Source organism: Blennius ocellaris, assembly GCF_963422515.1.
Source record: "Blennius ocellaris genome assembly, chromosome: 14".
NCBI classification, from domain to species: domain Eukaryota; kingdom Metazoa; phylum Chordata; class Actinopteri; order Blenniiformes; family Blenniidae; genus Blennius; species Blennius ocellaris.
In genome coordinates, this window is record NC_137663.1 from 3,578,202 (window position 1) to 3,596,467 (window position 18,266).

General features: G+C 46.3%; 1 protein-coding gene across 1 annotated transcript in view; it reads left to right on the plus strand.

Moving 5' to 3' along the window:
* The window catches only part of LOC308139131 (protein turtle homolog B-like), a gene marked incomplete at both ends in the record, with an annotated part of 219,201 nt that overhangs the window by 113,881 nt on the left and 87,054 nt on the right, over nucleotides 1-18,266 (plus strand). Inside the window, one exon of the mRNA XM_080508476.1 lies at nucleotides 11,291-11,432. Within this exon, the coding sequence (XP_080364602.1) occupies nucleotides 11,291-11,432 (142 nt within the window). The remainder of the gene's footprint in view (nucleotides 1-11,290; nucleotides 11,433-18,266) is intronic.

Here is an 18,266-nt window from a genome sequence, read left to right on the forward strand (position 1 = left end):
TGCTCCTCATCGAATTCAATATATGCTGCTGCTCCTCAGCGTGATAACTACCCCCTGCTGCTCTTCAACATGTTCACTACCTCATGCTGCTGATCCTCAACGATTTCACTACATCCTGCGGCTCCTCAATGGGTTCACTACCCCCTCTTGCTCCTCAAGGTGTTCAATACCTCCTGCTGCTGCTCCTCAATGTGTTCAATATCCCCTGCTGTCCTCAATGTGTATACTACCTCCTGCTGCTGCTCCTCAAAGCATTCACTATCTCCTGCTGCTGCTCCTCAATGTGTTCACTACCGCCAGTTGCTCCTCAACAGGTTCAGTATCTCCTGCTGTTACTCCTCAACATGTTCAATATCTCCTGCTGTTACTCTTCGATGTGTCGGTTACCTCCTGCTGCTCCTCAACGTTTTAACTACCTCCTGCTGATCCAACAATTTGTTCACGACTCCGTGCTGCTGCTCAAGGTGTTCAATATCTCCTGCTGCTCCAGAACGTGATCACTACCTCCTGCTGCTCCTCAAGGTGTTCACTACCTCCTGCTGCTCCTCAACGTGTTCACTACCTCCTGCTACTCCTCAATGTGCTCACGACCTTCTGCTGCTGATCCTCAACGTGTTCACTACCTCCTGCTGATCCTCAATGTGTTCACTGACTCCTGTTGATCCTCAGTGTTCACTCCCTCCTGCTGCTTCTCAACGTATCAATTACCTCCTGCTGCTGCTCCACAATGTGTTCACTACCCCCATCTGCCCCTCAAGGTGTTCATTAACTCCTGCTGCTTCTCAACGTGTTCAATACCTCCTGCTGCTCCTAAAGGTGTTATATTTCTCGTGCTGCTCCTCAGTGTGTATTGTACCTTCTGCTGCTGCTCCTCAATGTATTCACTACTTCCTGCTGCTCCTCAATGTGTTCACCACCTCCTCCTGATCCTCAACGTGTTCACTACTTCCTGTGGATGCTCAATGTGTTCACCACCTCCTCCTGATCCTCAACGTGTTCACTACTTCCTGTGGATGCTCAATGTGTTCACTACGTCCGGCGAATGCTCAACGTGTTCACGACCTCCTGCTGCTCCTCAACATGCTCAATACCTCCTGCTGCTCCTCAACATGCTCAATACCTCCTGCTGCTCCTCAGCGTGCTCAATACCTCCTGCTGCTTCTCAATGTGTTCAATACCTCCTGCTGCTTCTCAATGTGTTCAATACCTCCTGCTGCTGCTCCTCAGTGTATTCACTACCCTCTGCTGCTACTTAATGTCTTCACTAACACGTACTGCTCCTCAACGTGTAAACGACCTCCTGCTGCTGCTCCTCAAGGTGTTAAATATCTCGTGCTGCTCCTCAATGCATATTGTACCTTCTTCTGCTGCTCCTCAATGTGTTCACCACCTCCTCCTGATCCTCAACGTGTTCACTACCTCCTGCGGAGGTTCAACGTGTTCACTACCTCCTGCTGCTCCTCAACGTGTTCACTACCTCCTGCTGCCTCTCAACGTGTCCAATACCTCCTGCTGCTGCTCCTCAATGTATTCACTACCCTCTGCTGCTACTCAATGTCTTCTGTAACGCGTGCTCCTCCTCAACGTGTATACTACCTTCTGCTGCTGCTCCTCAATGTGTCCACTACCTCCTGCTGCTTCTCAATGTGTCTAATACCTCCTGCTGCTCCTCAATGTGTTCACTCCCTCCTGCTGCTCCTCAATGTGTTCAAGACCTCCTGCTGCTTCTCAAGGTGTACAATACCTCTTGCTCCTCAATGTGTTCACTACCCCGTGCTCCTCCTCAAGGTGTTAAATATCTCGTGCTGCTCCTCAATGTGTATACTACCTTCTGCTGCTGCTCCTCAATGTGTTCACCACCTCCTGCTCCTAAACGTGTTCACTACCTCCTGCAGCTGCTCCTAAACGTGTTCACTACTTCCTGCTGCTCCTCACTCCCACCTGCTGCTCCTCAGCATGTCCAATACCTCCTGCTGCTACTCCTCATTGTGTTCACTACCTCCTGCGGCTGCTCCTCAACATGTATACAACCTTTTGCTTCTGCTCCTCAATGTATTCACTACCTCCTGCCTCTCCTTAACATGTTCAATACCTCCTGCTGCTCCTCAATGTGTTCACTACCTCCTGCTGCTCCTCAACGTTTTCAATACATCCTGCTGCTCCTCAATGTGTTCACTACCTCTTGCTGCTTCTCCTCAAACAGTTCAATATCTCCTGCTGTTACTCATCAACGTGTTCACTATCTCTGCTGCTTAATGAGTTCACTACCTCCTGCTGGTGCTCCTCAAACAGTTCACTACCTTCTGTTGCTGTTCCTCAATGTGTTTATTAGCCCCGCCGTGGCCGATAGGCCCCGAAGGGGGATCTTGAAACAGTCTCCGTACGTATGTCCGTACGTCCGTACGTCCGTCCGTTCGAACGTTTCTACCTATATCTCGGCAACCCCTGGGCCCACAGTGACCAAACTTCCCATGTGGATACATCTCAGAGGGGGAAGGGATACTATGGTGACCTTGACCTAATTTGCATATTAAGTAGGGCACAGGGTCACGAAGTGCTTAAAAACACATTTTGGGCTCTGGAGGCCTAGGTTTTTGAGCTAGGGCTCTGAAATTTTATACACACAGGCCTGTGGGAGACGGAACCAAGATGGCGCCTGTGACTGGCAGTGCCTCAGCTCGCCTCCTGCTCGACAGATTTTTAATGGTCATTTCCACAACATATTTGATCATATCAACCCGCTTTTCAAATGGATGTGCCTCTGCCTTGCGGATTTATGATCGGGACTCTCTGTTCAGTATTAAAGAGTCTATGGAGGACCTGTTTGGTACACGGGACGGGTACGAACAAGCGTTTCCTCCTCCCTTCACCATCGCCCCCGACTCACCTGAGCACTTGCTGCTTTGTCGGGCACCTCGGAAATTCCGCAGGAAATCGAGGAAAAGAGGCTCGCGTTCCGGAGCCCAGGTCCGGCGAAGACGCGCTGCTGCCCGCCGGGGCTCTGCCTTCCTCGGCCACGGAGAACGCGCGCGGTGCTTACACCGGATTCCGCTCCTGTGTGACGGCGCGCCCACGCCGCTGCCCGCGCGGACTGCAGCGGGTGTCCTGGAGCCTTCTCAGCGCTGGAGCAGTGGTCAGTGCTACCCATCGCGTCCACGCGCTTCCGTGTTTACACCGCCTTTCCCCGCATGGTCCAGCTGGAGCCCACGTGACCACTGGACGTCCCTTCATCCAATCACGCTGCCCTCCGCAGACACTGCTTCCGTGACGTCATCATCATTGCGTTTCGGCCTTTTGAATGCACGGTCTATTGCAAAGAAATCTTTCTCATTGAACGATCTTTTTATAAGAGAAGACATGGATGTAATGTGTCTATCGGAGACATGGCAGAAAGAGGATGAGTTCATTCATCTCAAGGAACTCTGTCCCCCTGGCTGCTCTGCTGTGGGGAAGCCCCGCCCCTCTCGTCGTGGAGGAGGCCTGGCTGTTGTCTACAAGGACAATTCCTCGTGCAAAACGTCACAGACCCAGGATTTCACTTCGTTTGAGTGCCAGATGGTCAAGGTGGGCTCTTCCAACCCATTTTACTGTGTGTTGATCTACCGCCCTCCTGGGGCCTCATTTATAAAACTGTGCGTAGGATTGACGTCAAAATTGGCGTACGCACGAAACACAGAAAGTGCTTACGCACAAAAATATCCTGATTTATAAAACAGTGCGCACGCACGTCCTACGCCGATTTCCCTTTATAAATCACAATCCACTCTAAATGTGGCGCACCTGTGTGCGGGTCAGACCACGCCCATATTTGCCTATAAATATTCAGAGAAACGCCTCTCATGAATATGGATTCACGACTGACAGCATGCCGAAAGCAGAAAGAAAAGCCAAGAAATGCAATTTCACCCAGTGTGAGGTGGAAGTTCTGGTCGGGGAGGTGGAGAAGAGGAAGGTGATATTATTTGGTGGACACAGTGTTGGGGTCACCAATGCCAAAAAGGCTCTAGAGTGGCAGCATGTGGCGGATGGTGTCAATGCCGTGGCCTCAGAAGTTCGGAGTGTTGCTGAGGTGAAAAAAAAGTGGTCAGACATCAAAGTAGACGCAAACAGCGCCTGGCGTCACACAGGCAGAGCGTCTGTGCCCCGGGCGGGGGAACGGGCCCTCCGGAGCTCACCCCGCTGGAGGAAACACTGGCGGGGGTCATCGGGGAATCCCTCCTGAGTGGAGTGGTGACGGAGGTGGAGGGGGACACCGCCACCTGCCCTTCAGGAGCCCGATGGTGCGATCCACAATACTATAGATTCTAGGTCCTCTCCTCTGCGCGTTAGGAAAAGGGGTGAGCAGCCACCGCTTGAGGGTTAGGGTTCTCCACTGTCGCCTGCAAGGTCGTGAACGGGTTAAACACTACTACAACATTGCAAGTCTCAGGATTTCCACATGAATTCTCCGTACCTAGAAGCCACCCATCACGTACAGCCTCCAGTCTGCGCCCAACACTGCTATATGGGCTATATGATATAGGATGTTACACTGCATTCATATCAGTGTAAACATCATTTGCCCTACTGTTGTCTTACTACTGTCTTAATCATATGTTTCCCGTGTGCACTCCGGGGAGTATGTTTGTTTATTCATTGTAGAAATACAATTTTTTACTATCCATTTCTTGCAAATAAACTGTCCATATATGAGAGGTCATATAACTATTTATTTTACACGATCAGTTTCACACAGTTTCTCCCGTTTCTTTCTTCTGCCATCAGTGGCACAGTTTCTCCTTCCCCCAGTAATGTGCGTACGCCTGGGTCAGAGTTGGTGTGGTGGACCGCACATTTTCCCGTCAAGTTCTCTTTTTATAAATCCCACGGTTTGCGTAGAGAGTGGCGTACGCATTCTTTTGTGCGTACGCAACGTTTATAAATGAGGCCCCTGGCCCTGCCGCTGTGTCTTTAAAGGATTTTAGTGACTTTTTATCCTCCATAATAAATTTGGAATCTGTTTTGATTCTTGGAGATTTTAACCTTCATATTGATGACAGCTCGTCTTGCTCCGCAATGGAACTTTTATCACTGTTGGAAACTTTTAATTTTGAGCAGCATGTTTCCAAGCCCACACATCAAAAAGGAAACATTTTAGATTTAGTTTTTACACTTGGCCTAGACATCTCAAATCTGTCTGTAAATGATGTCCTTTTAAGTGATCATTGCCTCGTTTTATTTGACCTGAGCTTCAGTCCCGAGCCTAAGCCTGCAGAAGTTAGGTCTCAGAAGTGTATTATTTCACCAAATACAGCAGACTCTTTTTCTGCTATGTTTGACCCTCTTGTGTTCACGGACTGCCTCGATGTGAACAATTTCATGCACTGTTTTAATACTCACTGTATTAAAATTTTAGATCAGGTGGCTCCTGTTAAATTCAACCTGTCAATACAGAAGACTGCTGGCCTTTCTGACGACCTCCAGAAAGTTGACAATGCCAGGGAAACAGCCATCTTTGACCATGAGCTGTCAAGGGTCAACTCGTCATAGCTGCCCTGAAAGAGACACACTTCTCCTCCAGCCTCACAGAGGACTACATGTTCTTTGAGCAACGATTGGAACCAGATGAGCCCAGACTCTATGGCGTTGGTTTCGCAGTACACAACACCCTCCTGTCATCCTCTGAACCTCCTTTCCAAGGCACAGTACAAATCCTCTGCCTCCGCCTTATGACATCTTCTGGACCTACAAACATCCTCCGTGTCGATGTCCCAACACTCTGCTCTACAGCTGAGGCTAAGGATGTGTTATACACAGGCCAAGGTCAGATAGATCCCGGCAAATGAACGCATGTTCTTGCTTTGGGACTTTAACGCCTGGGTTGGTGCGACTACATCTCCTGGCCCCACTCCATTGGTCACTTTGGAATAGGCAAGCTGAATGAGAATGCTTACCATGGCCTTTGTGTCATAACCATATTCTTCCCCACCAAGCCACACCACAGTGTCCTGGAGGCAAGTGAGCCGTGCTCCTTGAACACAAGAGACAGCCAATGGAGACGACACTAACCATATTCAACCAGTCCCACAACAAAGCCCCACAAATCACCTGCAGCTCTGGCAATGACTACTGGCTGAAACTGTACCAGGATATTCTGACCTCTGCTGACTGTGGTAACATCCATGGCATGTACCAGGGCATGAAGAAGGCATTTGGCCTAAGTCACCAAATCGCTTCTCTTAAATCGACCCTGGGAAGTGTGATCACAGACCGCGGCAAACAGATGGAGAGATGGGCAGACCACTACTATGAACTGTGCTCCCGGGAAAATGTAGTCTCCGCCACCTCCATAGAGAACACCACTCCACTGCCCACCATGGAGGAGCTTAATGCCCCACCCACCATCGAGGAACTCGGCAAGGAAAAGCACCAGGTAATGACAGCATCTTGCTGGAAGTTTTCAAAGCATGAAAGGACCGCTCTCCACTAACTCCTGCTGAAGTGCTGGGAAGAAGCGGCAGTGCTTCAAGACATGCATGATGCCAAGATCATCACACTCTACTAAAACAAAGGGGACCGTAGCGACTGTATCAACTATTGTGGAATATCCCTCCTCAGTGTTGTGGGAAAAGCCTTTGGAGTACAGTAGTGCCGTGAGCAGAGACGTCCCTTGTTCATCGCCTTCATTGACCTGGCCAAGGCATCTGACCTGGTTGACCAAACAGGCCTCTTCACTCTACTGCACAGGATTTGAGCATGCTCACAGACAGTAGCTTTATTCATGTTAAAGGGCTGAATGTGACGTTTTACAGAGCAAGTCTCATTCACATAAACTCATTCTAGAAATGGTCCTTTATTAGAGACACACAGGAAGCAGATGCTAATGACTAGCTTCCATGTTCCATTGTTCTCCAGCACATGGTGGAGACCCAGGACAGACTTCCTGCTCTCTGATAACCTCCATTTGAATGTAGTTTCTTGTGATCCGCCATCTTGTTTTGTAGTTCCATCACACGTCTCACACACACACACTTCCTCCACCTCTCTCTCTCTTTCTCTATCTCTCCACACACACACACACACACACACACACACACACACACACACACACACACACACACACACACACATACACACACACACACACACACACACACACACACACACCAAGCTGTATATTGACCTTATTCCGGACGTTTGCGTGGGCGGCGCCATGCGCGTAATCACACTTCCGGTTTAGCTCCGCGCTACTTGAGTTACGATACCAGTCTGTTTAATTGTTTCCAATTTAAAGCACAGTCACAAGTCAGCAAGATTATATTGCTGTGGTACGACATCATGGAGGAGAAGTAGGCCAGTGTAGGCTTTGTTTATTTGTACATTAAAATTCCTCCCGAGCTCCTCAGTGCATGTGTGGTCTCTTCCCATGTCGTTCTCTCCATGTTTCTGTGACACACAGTGAAAGACAAGTCATTAGCAGAGTCAGAAAAACAGAGTTTTACAAATGGAAATACAATATAACAGACTATTGGTGCAACAGAAAGTATAATAAGAGATAAAGTAGCTGTACTTTAGTTTTTACATTCATGCTTTACTGTTCTCAGTTTTAGAATAGACTAGACTACATTATCATCGTCAAATGTCTGGGCCTAAGGTGATGGTAGTGAGCATTAATTCAAATCTAACCTTAACCCTGCTACTCGATTGGCCTTTTTGTATTAATCTGCTATTTCATATTGATTTTGTTGTGTCTGCTAATAGCAAATAGCTTTAGGTTACTTCTGTTCCTGCAGCAGCTAAATATTTCCCGATATGGACATGCTGCATATCTTTACAAAGCATGTTTTGGGTACTTTTTAGTCCCTGGGTTTGTTTAACAGATGCCTTAATTTCCTAAGCAAGACGCAGCTTAAGAATCGCTGGACCGGCGGGAAGCTAACTAGTTAGCAACGTTAGCCTGTCGTCTTGTAAACACTGCGAACTCCACGCTGCGGCACTATAATGACAGCATTTAGCACTGGACACACTCTGATTTAGACTGTAGTCTGTAATAAAGTCAGCTCTATATGGAATATTGTGTTTCCACACTGAAGAATCCTCCAGATTGTTGCTCTTTGCTCTCCTCAGTGAAGAGGAAGGGAGGCCATCTGACCGGCAAACGGGCTCTAGAAACACCTCAAAGTCGTTTTCAAACTATCAACACAAGCAATGCATCGTTTACTCGTTGGTGTACATGATCATAGCACATTTGACGCAAAATAACCTTCCTTATATGATATTTTAGATGCAAGTCTTCCCAGTAGTTCTCCGTTGAAACGAATGCGATTTCGCTGGAACCGGAAGTGCATTTCAAACGGAAGTGTGGGATAGAAGTAAAAGTGGGCGGGGCGGAATAAGGTGAATAGGTAGTTAGAATCTGTGTTTGTTTTCATTGTAAATAAATGTAATTTCTGAAATCATACTTGCTGCGTTATTAATGTGCACAGAGGTGAATGAAATGTCGACATCTTCTGTGTCAAGAACTCCAAAATCCTTCAAGCTTTACTCTTTATTCTGGTAATTGTAATTAATTAACTATGAATTAAAATTCCTGATTAACTGTTTAGTATATCTTATGAGACTGATAGAACTGACAGGTGGAGCTCCGAGGTATCTGATACAGATCAGATTAAATTTTCAATAATATAATTAATAACTATCTTCGACAATTATTCATAATTATCGATAGCCAAACACAACATAAATGGTTCCTAGTGCTCCTTATGAGGTAAGAAATCCCTACAACGCTAACAGCCAGTAGCTTTATTCATGTTAAAGCGGAGAGCGTGAACAGCCAAAAGCTTTATTCATGTTAAAGGGCTCAGCACGCTAACAGCCATTAGCCTTATTCATGTTAAAGGGCTCAAACAAGCTAACAGCCATTAGCTTTATTCGTGCTAAAGGGCTCAATAAGCTAACAGCCATTAGCTTTATTCATATTAAAGTGGTGAGCGTGAACAGCCATAAGCCTTATTCATGTTAAAGGGCTCAACAAGCAAACAGCCATTAGCTTTATTCATATTAAAGTGGTGAGTGTGAACAGCCATAAGCTTTATTCATGCGAAAGTGCTCAGCACACTAACAGCTAGTGGCTTTATTCATGTTAAAGGGCTGAGCACTAACAGCCATTAGCTTTATTAGTGTAAAAGGGCTCAACACACTTATCTTAACAGCCATAAGCTTTATTCATGTTAAAGTGCTCAGCACGCTAACAACCAGTAGCTTTACTCATGTTAAAGCGGTGATAGTAACGGGGTGAATCTGTGCGTCCGAGATGTCTTTAATCACTGATTTACTTACCAGAAAGTAATCTAAGCGTGAACAGTGATTGGTGCACTGTTGAGTCAGTTTTGGCCCATGGCCGTCTGCTGTGAAGGGAAAATCAAACTTAAGTACTCATGACATCAAGTTCGTCATCCACCCTGTGCACGAAGCTCAGCCCCTCTGCGGGGATTTTCGGGATTGTTATTACGTTACAAAGTGTTATGGAAGTGAACCAGAGTTTAGTATGAACGCAATCATGTATCACCCATAGTCTGAATATTCCAGTAATCCAGTCCAGCCCCAGTGTTTTGGCCATTTTAGTGTCGCTCAGCTTGAAATAGTCCAGGAAAACCTGTCCGTTGTCCTCGTTCTGCCTGCGTCCCGTCATCACGTTGTGTTGTTCTGTACAGTGTTTCTCCTCTTACCGGGTCCACTCCTCACAGGTTCTACTGTACATGCAAAACAATAAAATAACAGTTTCTTTGTGATTCTGATAGTCTTGATATAAGTTACAACACATTCGGACTACAAATCAAGAATTTCGAATTATAAGGTTTTAAAGAGAAACTAACTTCGACAAATCATATTATATAGGCAAAACATCAGCAGACATCTAATATTGGATTAATATCTTCAATCAAAATAATAAAAGTGAATGAATAAATAACTTTATACAGGATCCGTGTCTCTGTTCATCCTCTTCTCTCCTCTTTCTACCAATACTTAAGCAGAACAGCAGAAAGCTGCCAGCTCTGAGTCTGGTTCTGCAGGTTTGTCCTCATTTGAGTCTGATTCTGCAGGTTTCTGCTCTTCTGAGTCTGGTGTTGCAGGTTATACTTGTCTGAGGTTCGTTCTGCAGGTTCTCCTCCTGAGTCTGGTTCTGCAGGTTCCTCCTCTGAGTTTGGTTCTGCAGGTTCTCTTCCTCTGAGGCTGGTTCTGCAGGTTTTCTTCCTCTGAGGCTGGTTCTGCTGGTTCTCCTCCTCTGAGGCTGGCTCTGTACGTTCCTCCTCTGAGTCTGATTCTGCAGGTTCTCCTCCTCTGAGTCTGGTTCTGCAGGTTTCTGCTCCTCTGACTATGGTTCTGCAAGTTCCTCCTCTTAGTCTAGTGCTGCAGGTTATAACCTGCAGGTTCTCCTCCTCTGAGTCTGGTTCTGCAGGTTTCTGCTCCTTTGGGTCTGGTTCTACAGGTTCCTCCTCCTCTGAGTCTGGTTCTGCAAGTGGAGCAGTATAGCTCGGTTGGTAGTGCATCCATTCCATCCATCCATTGTCTACCGCTTTATCCGGGGCCGGGAGGCGGAGGCAGCAGTCTGAGCAGAGTTGCCCAGACTTCCCTCGCCCCAGACACTTCCTCCAGCTCCTCCGGTGGCACCCCAAGGCGTTCCCAGGCCATAGAGAGACATAGTCCCTCCAGCGTGTCCTGGGTCTGCCCCGAGGCCTCCTACCGGAGGGACATGCCCGGAACACCTCCCTCGGGAGGCGTCCGGGGGGCATCCGAAATAGATGCCCGAGCCACCTCAGCTGGCTCCTCTCGATGTGGAGGAGCAGCGGCTCTACTCCGAGCTCCTCACTGGTGACTGAGCTCCTCACCCTACCTCTAAGGGTACGCCCAGCCACCCTACGGAGGAAGCTCATTTCAGCTGCTTGTATCCGGTTGGTAGTGCAATCATCTCCCAATTGGAAGGTTGCAGGTTTGAATCTATTCCTGCTTACATACTGAAGTGTGACCCTTGGGCAAATCATTGAACGCCAAACTGCTCCCATTAGAGTGACAGCTCCTTGCATGGCTACAGCCTCCAATGGTGTGTGGATGTGATGAGTATAGCTTTGGGGCTGCTCACACAGCTATGCAAGTGAAGTCCACTTACCATATCCTGTCTACTGCGGCCTTGAAATGACTGTTGTACTGGCCACTGTGTGAATAAAGTTGAATTGAATGTTGGGTCCAATCTGTGATGTGTGTGACAAAGACCAGTGCCTGAGTTCAGACGTAGTTTTCCCTCCCCCACCAGGCCCTCCATTCATCGTGTCGCCTCCAGAGAACATGACGGTCAACATCTCCCAAGATGCCTTCTTCAGCTGCCAGGCGGAGGCCTACCCCCGCAACCTCACCTACAGCTGGTTCTGGGAGGACGACAACATCTTCTTCAAGAAGTAATATCATGGCTGCCTCCTTGATTGTCTATATGATGTTCCAGGTAGTGAAGCTTTGTGACCCTTTGTGACCCGTTTCCACCTCACAAAAAGAGCAGGAATGGACAGGTATTGTCCTCAGGTTTCCACTGAACAAAAAGAGTAGGAATGGACAGGTATTGTCCTCAGGTTTCCACTGCACAAAAAGAGTAGGAATGGACAGGTATTGTCCTCAGGTTTCCACTGCACAAAAAGAGTAGGAATGGACAGGTATTGTCCTCAGGTTTCCACTGCACAAAAAGAGTAGGAATGGACAGGTATTGTCCTCAGGTTTCCACTGCACAAAAAGAGTAGGAATGGACAGGTATTGTCCTTTAAGGATCAGGTTTCCACTGCACAAAAAGAGTAGGAATGGACAGGTATTGTCCTCAGGTTTCCACTGCACAAAAAGAGCAGGAATGGACAGGTATTGTCCTCAGGTTTCCACTGCACAAAAAGAGCAGGAAGGGACATGTATTGTCCTCAGGTTTCCACTGCACAAAAAGAGCAGGAATGGACAGGTATTGTCCTCAGGTTTCCACTGAACAAAAAGAGCAGGAATGGACAGGTATTGTCCTCAGGTTTCCACTGAACAAAAAGAGCAGGAATGGACAGGTATTGTCCTCAGGTTTCCACTGAACAAAAAGAGCAGGAATGGACAGGTATTGTCCCCAGGTTTCCACTGAACAAAAAGAGCAGGAATGGACAGGTATTGTCCCCAGGTTTCCACTGAACAAAAAGAGCAGGAATGGACAGGTATTGTCCTCAGGTTTCCACTGCACAAAAAGAGTAGGAATGGACAGGTATTGTCCTTTAAGGATCAGGTTTCCACTGCACAAAAAGAGTAGGAATGGACAGGTATTGTCCTTTAAGGATCAGGTTTCCACTGCACAAAAAGAGTAGGAATGGACAGGTATTGTCCTTTAAGGATCAGGTTTCCACCGCACAAAAAGAGCAAGAATAGACTGGTATCGTCCTTTAAGGTTCCGGTTTCCACCACGAGAATTGTGGATTTTCCAGAAACAACAGCTCCAATGGTTGAGGCTTTTCCGTCGTCCTTCCATTGGGGGACTCAGGACAACAGAACAAGTCTGAGTTTGAGGAGCCGTCTGTTGATTGGTCAGTGATTAAAGACCCACCCTCAACATTTGAATATGTTGGCTGTATGACTCCTCTATTGGTAACATATTTAGCTTTGCACTGGAATTTATTTTTTTTATTTTCTTTGCTGCACAACTTTCATGTTGGTCCCAAAAGTGCAGACGTGAGGCAGTGGGAGACCGGGACTCTGGAGAGACGCTTCGAAGAGCACCGGTGTCTGTCTTTGCATTGCGTCCGTGCTTTCTGACTCTGGCTGTACGCCACTCTCCAGGTACAGGAACCGACATGCAGTGTGTTTGTGTGTCAGTTTGGAGGAAAAAGAAGCAGCGGCCTGTTTTGTTTAATAATAAAGCGGCTTTACAAGAAACTGTTACACCAGTAATGCACAGTGACTTGGAGAAGTAACTTTAAACTGATTACTGGTTTGGAAATAGTAACGCATTAGATTACTGAAAAATGGTCATATGAGAATAACGTGTTACTCGTGATGGCTCTTTACACCTCATGACACCTTGTGACACTTTGTGACACTTCATGACGTAGCTGAGGAGCTTTACACATCCAACATTAGAAATAATACATAAATACATGAGCAGAGGAAGCACTTTTTGCATCAAATCAAAAAATCAATCTGTGATTAATTTCATGGAGCAATTTTTCCACTCAACCACCGTACCAAATGTGAGTTCAAGGGCTTCAGAACAAATCAACTTTACTTTGTGCTATTCCCATATTGGTATTTGCCATCCTAAATGACCCACAATGTCCCTCTCATCACAGATTGAATCTGTTACCAGTATTCATCCATTCATTCAGTCATTCATCCATTCATTCTTATATTTTGAAAATAAGTACAAACAAAATACATTGAAGTTGCATTTCTAGATTAATATGTATTTGAACAGGAGTAGGAGGAAGCACAAGTTCATTAAACATCCCTTCTCCACTCAATCTATTTGCATCTGTTTTTTTAACCAATCACATTTTCACAAAGCAAAGCAAAACAAAGCAAACCAGACCATAATGACCGGAGTGTGTCAGACCATATCATACCGTCCTGTAGCAGACCGGACTGGACCATACTGTACTGACACATGCTGTGCAATCTAAACGAGGCTTATGCAGCAAGTCTATTGTTGATGGAAACCATGTAAAGCTGTGCAGTCGAGATCACATAAGACAGGAAGGAATAAAAAAGGAAAAACATGGGTAAAAAATGTTTTTCCAATTTTCTTTTCATTTTAAAACGCAAAACATCACAACTTTCATTGCTTCTTTTTTTTTTTTTTACAACCGTTGGGCCCTTTGCAGCCATAGTTCATTTATTCTCAGGAAGAATGGGGTTGGAGTGAACCATGGAGACATGGAAACTGTAAAAATCGCCATTGGTCACGTGACCCCCACCAGGGGCCCCCGGCTACACTCTCCCCAAGTTGCAGCACTGCTTCCCAGTGCGAGGGGGATCCAAGGCCTGCATCACCAACCGGAGCACCCACCCCAGAAGCTCTGAGGTGAACCCCACTCTGACTGGCTGAGGTCATCTCGAGCACAACCGGGTGCAAGAACACACAGGTAGGGAAAGCCGCCACGCAAAAGAACAAACCCTCTCCAAGACAGTTTTGCATTCAGGCCAGACGCAGAGCTGCGCATGGGGGATGCAGTGAGCGGTGTGGTAACGCACACGGACCAGGCTTCTAACCTTTCTAACCTCGCTGGACGAGCAGAACATCCATGGAGTTACTTTTTCTTTTTTTTTTCCTCTTCAACGGGACTCGTTGCTGCAGATGTTTCTCCCCTTCTCTCGCTGCAACCCAACTTCGTTCCCATCCAGCCGTGCAGCTCACCGGGACTCCCAACCTGAGGCTGACTTCTGCAGCTGACGAGTAGAAAAGCAGTGGATTACTGTTTCTTTCCAATTTCCTTTTCTTCTCTTTTCTTCACTGGGACTCCCAACCTGAGGCAGCTGAGAGGAAAGCCTCTGGACTTCAGGACGCTGAAGTCCGGTCACATGGACAAGTTCCATCCATCCATCCATTGTCTGCCGCTTATCCGGGGCCGGGTCGCGGAGGCAGCAGTCTGAGCAGAGTTGCCCAGACTTCCCTCGCCCCTCGCCCTCGCCTCCAGCTCTTCTGGTGGCACCCCAAGGTGTTCCCAGGCCAGCCGAGAGACATAGTCCCTCCAGGGTGTCCTGGGTCTGCCCCGAGGCCTCCTACCGGAGAGACATGCCCGGAACACCTTCCTGGGGAGGCGTCCATCCGAAACAGATGCCCGAGCCACCTCAGCTGGTTCCTCTGGATGTGGAGGAGCAGCGGCTCTACTCCGAGCTCCTCCCTGGTGACTCCTAAAATGAAACCCAAACTACTACCCAAATACAGCAGATAACGTTTGAGTTTCTACGATTTACGTTAAGAGGGCGAGTTTAGCTAACGAGCTAACAGCACATCGCTCCCACTTTTTTTTTAATGAAACCAGGCAATAAAACTTTGCAAGCAAATACACTCACGACAGGTATTTAACCTTAATGTTACACGGTGACTCAAGACATTAATTATTACGACACTGAAATATCCAGACTTACCTTATGAAATGATGCTGTGACCGCGTGCAACTCCTTCGCAGCAATTAGACCCCTCCCGCAGCGATCACCCCTGATTCTACCTACAATGCAAAGCACGCATGACGAGATCACGTGCGTTCTCGCGATAATGAACATCGCGGGGTGATGACATAAAGCTGCAATCTCCAAACAGTTTCCAGCCGCCTGCGAAGCACAACGTGAATTTAATTACAGAAGTCAACATCCGCAGTAGGCTTGGAAATTCATTGTGGCAGAAGAAATTGCGTTAATTGTAGTTATAGTACATATGGGACTGTGTGTGTGTGTGTGTGTGTGTGTGTGTGTGTGTGTGTGTGTGTGTGTGTGTGTGTGTGTGTGTGTGTGTGTGTGTGTGTGTGTGTGTGTGTGTGTGTGTGTGTGTGTATTCGGTCCTTTTTCATACGTCTGCCAAGCACTTTGAAATTGCTCGTTTGATAAGTGTTGTATGAAAAACCTTTTGTGTTAGCATTATTATTATTATCATTATCATGATCATCAACAACATACATTTAACAGATATGAATCTCGTGTAGTAGAATACGTGATCCAGTACACGAGGAATAAAGTATACTTTATTCCACTATACGAGAAATAGTATACTGTTGTTTACATAGCTTTTTCAACCTCAACCAAAAATAACCAATCTGACCAAAATCCAATGTCAAATCAATGCCTTTTGCTATCTGGGACGTTAGCTCTGCCACAGACACAGGGTCTGCATGCTAATCTTTGCCTTACTAACCTGTTAACTCACAATCCTACACATATCACATCAAAGACAACATCACACAGTAACTGAACACCATCTGACGACTCCTGACGTTTTACAAAACAAGTCTCATTCACATCAAGTCATTCTAGAAATGGTCTTTTAGCAGAAACACACAGGAAGCAGACGCTAAAGACGAGCTTCCATGTTCCATTGTTCTCCAGCACATGGTGGAGACCCAGAACAGACTTCCTGCTCTCTGATTACCTCCATTGGAATGTAGTTTCTTGTGATCCGCCATCTTGTTTTGTAGTTCCATCACACATCTCACACACACACACACACACACACACACACACACACACACACACACACACACACACACCAAGCTGTATATAGGTAGTTAGAAGCTGTGTTTATTTGTTTTCATTGTAAATAAATATAATTTTTTCAATCATACTTGCTGTGTTATGAATGAGCACAAAGGTGAATGAAATGTCGACCTCTTCTGTGTTAAGAACTCCAAAATCCTTCAAGCTTTACTGTTAATTCTGGTAATTGTAATTAATTTAACTATTAATTCAAATTCCTGATGAACTGTTTAGTATATCTTGTGAGACTGATATAATTGGCTATCATTTCCTGTTAAGACAGGTGGTGCTCCGAGGTTCTGATACAGATCAGATTAAATTTCAATAACATAATTAATAACTATCTTTGATAAATATTAATCATTATCGATAGTCAAACACAACATGAATAGTGATCCTTATGAGGTAAGAAATCCCTACAAGATGAAGAAAAGGAATTTTATGGAGAGAAAAATAGTCATGGAGGAGGTGGAGTAATTATATTATTTGGTGTCACAGTAGTGGAATCACTAATAAAAGAAAAACAAGTGATCAGCAGCTCGTTGTCACCGCTGGACTTAGTGAGAGAGTCTGAGAGAGATCAGTGACTATAGACATGGACAAGTCTGGTGAAGAGTGGCGAAAATCTCCGGAGGAGAGTGACATCATGGAGAGTGACATCATGGTTGTGACTCCAGCATGAGTCAGAGTGTCAGAGAGGAAGGAGACATTTTGGTGGAGACACAGCAGACTGATAAAGTTCAGTTTTATCTGTTTATTAAATATTTGAGCAGTGACTGTGAAAAGGCTCAGTGGACTTTGTGTTTTATGCTCCATCACTAGAGGAGGAAGAGGAGGGTGGAGGAGGTTGTTTGTCTTTAGCAGCACTGCGTCCAGAGTGCATGACAGTACTGCGAGCGGCTTTTATCAGTATTTACAGGCAGAATGTAAAGATAAACTAAACTCGATCACGTATGTATAAATATAAAATGAGCAATATAAAATCAATAGTGCAGTTCTTTTTGCAGATGGTCAGTGTCACTCCATCCCCAGAGACTGGAGACAGACAGTGTTGCTCCGTCCTCAGAGGCTGGAGACAGTGTTGCTCCATCCCCAGAGGCTGGAGACAGACAGTCCGTCTTGCTCTGTCCCCAGAGACTGGAGACAGACAGTGTTGCTCCGTCCTCAGAGGCTGGAGACAGTGTTGCTCCGTCCCCAGAGGCTGGAGACAGACAGTCCGTCTTGCTCTGTCCCCAGAGACTGGAGACAGACAGTGTTGCTCCGTCCCCAGAGGCTGGAGACAGACAGTCCGTCTTGCTCTGTCCCCAGAGACTGGAGACAGTCAGTGTTGCTCCGTCCTCAGAGACTGGAGACAGACAGTCAGTGTTGCTCTGTCCCCAGAGACTGGAGACAGACAGTCGATGTTGCTCCTGACACTGCACTTTTACTCACGGCTGTTACTGCGCTATTTATGTACTTACTCTGAAATTACACTGATTATTACACACTTTGTCACAATTGATAATCAATCAGTTCTATGCACTGTATCATTGATAATCAATTCTATCATCTGTATCATTGATAATCAATCAGTTCTATCCTCTGGATCACTTGAAGATGAAAGTTTGATATATGAACATGGTTTCTGCTGATTCAGCAGTAACGTTCCACTACTGAAATATCTACTCCACTGCAGCTTGGCTGTTTATGATCACATGGCTCAATAAGTCTGATTTGTGAAGATATTAAATGTATGAGATGAATCTGGATCAATTTTCCATCTCACCATCAGCCCCACCAGGTTCCTCATCTCCAAAGTGTGCTGCTCAATATTCTAAGTTGTCGCAACTGGTCCCAACATTCTCCCACAGAGTTAATTATTTTAAATTGCAAACTGTGTGGGAAGTGGTGTACACATCTTTCAGGACCTTTAGTGCTTCAGCAACCTTTACCAATGAGGCCCCAGAAGTTTGGTCAGGAGCATTTATCAGGACTTCTGAAACTGACAACTGATCTGGTGGCGTTAGACGCCCAGTTAAATACCAGAGCTTCTCATTAGG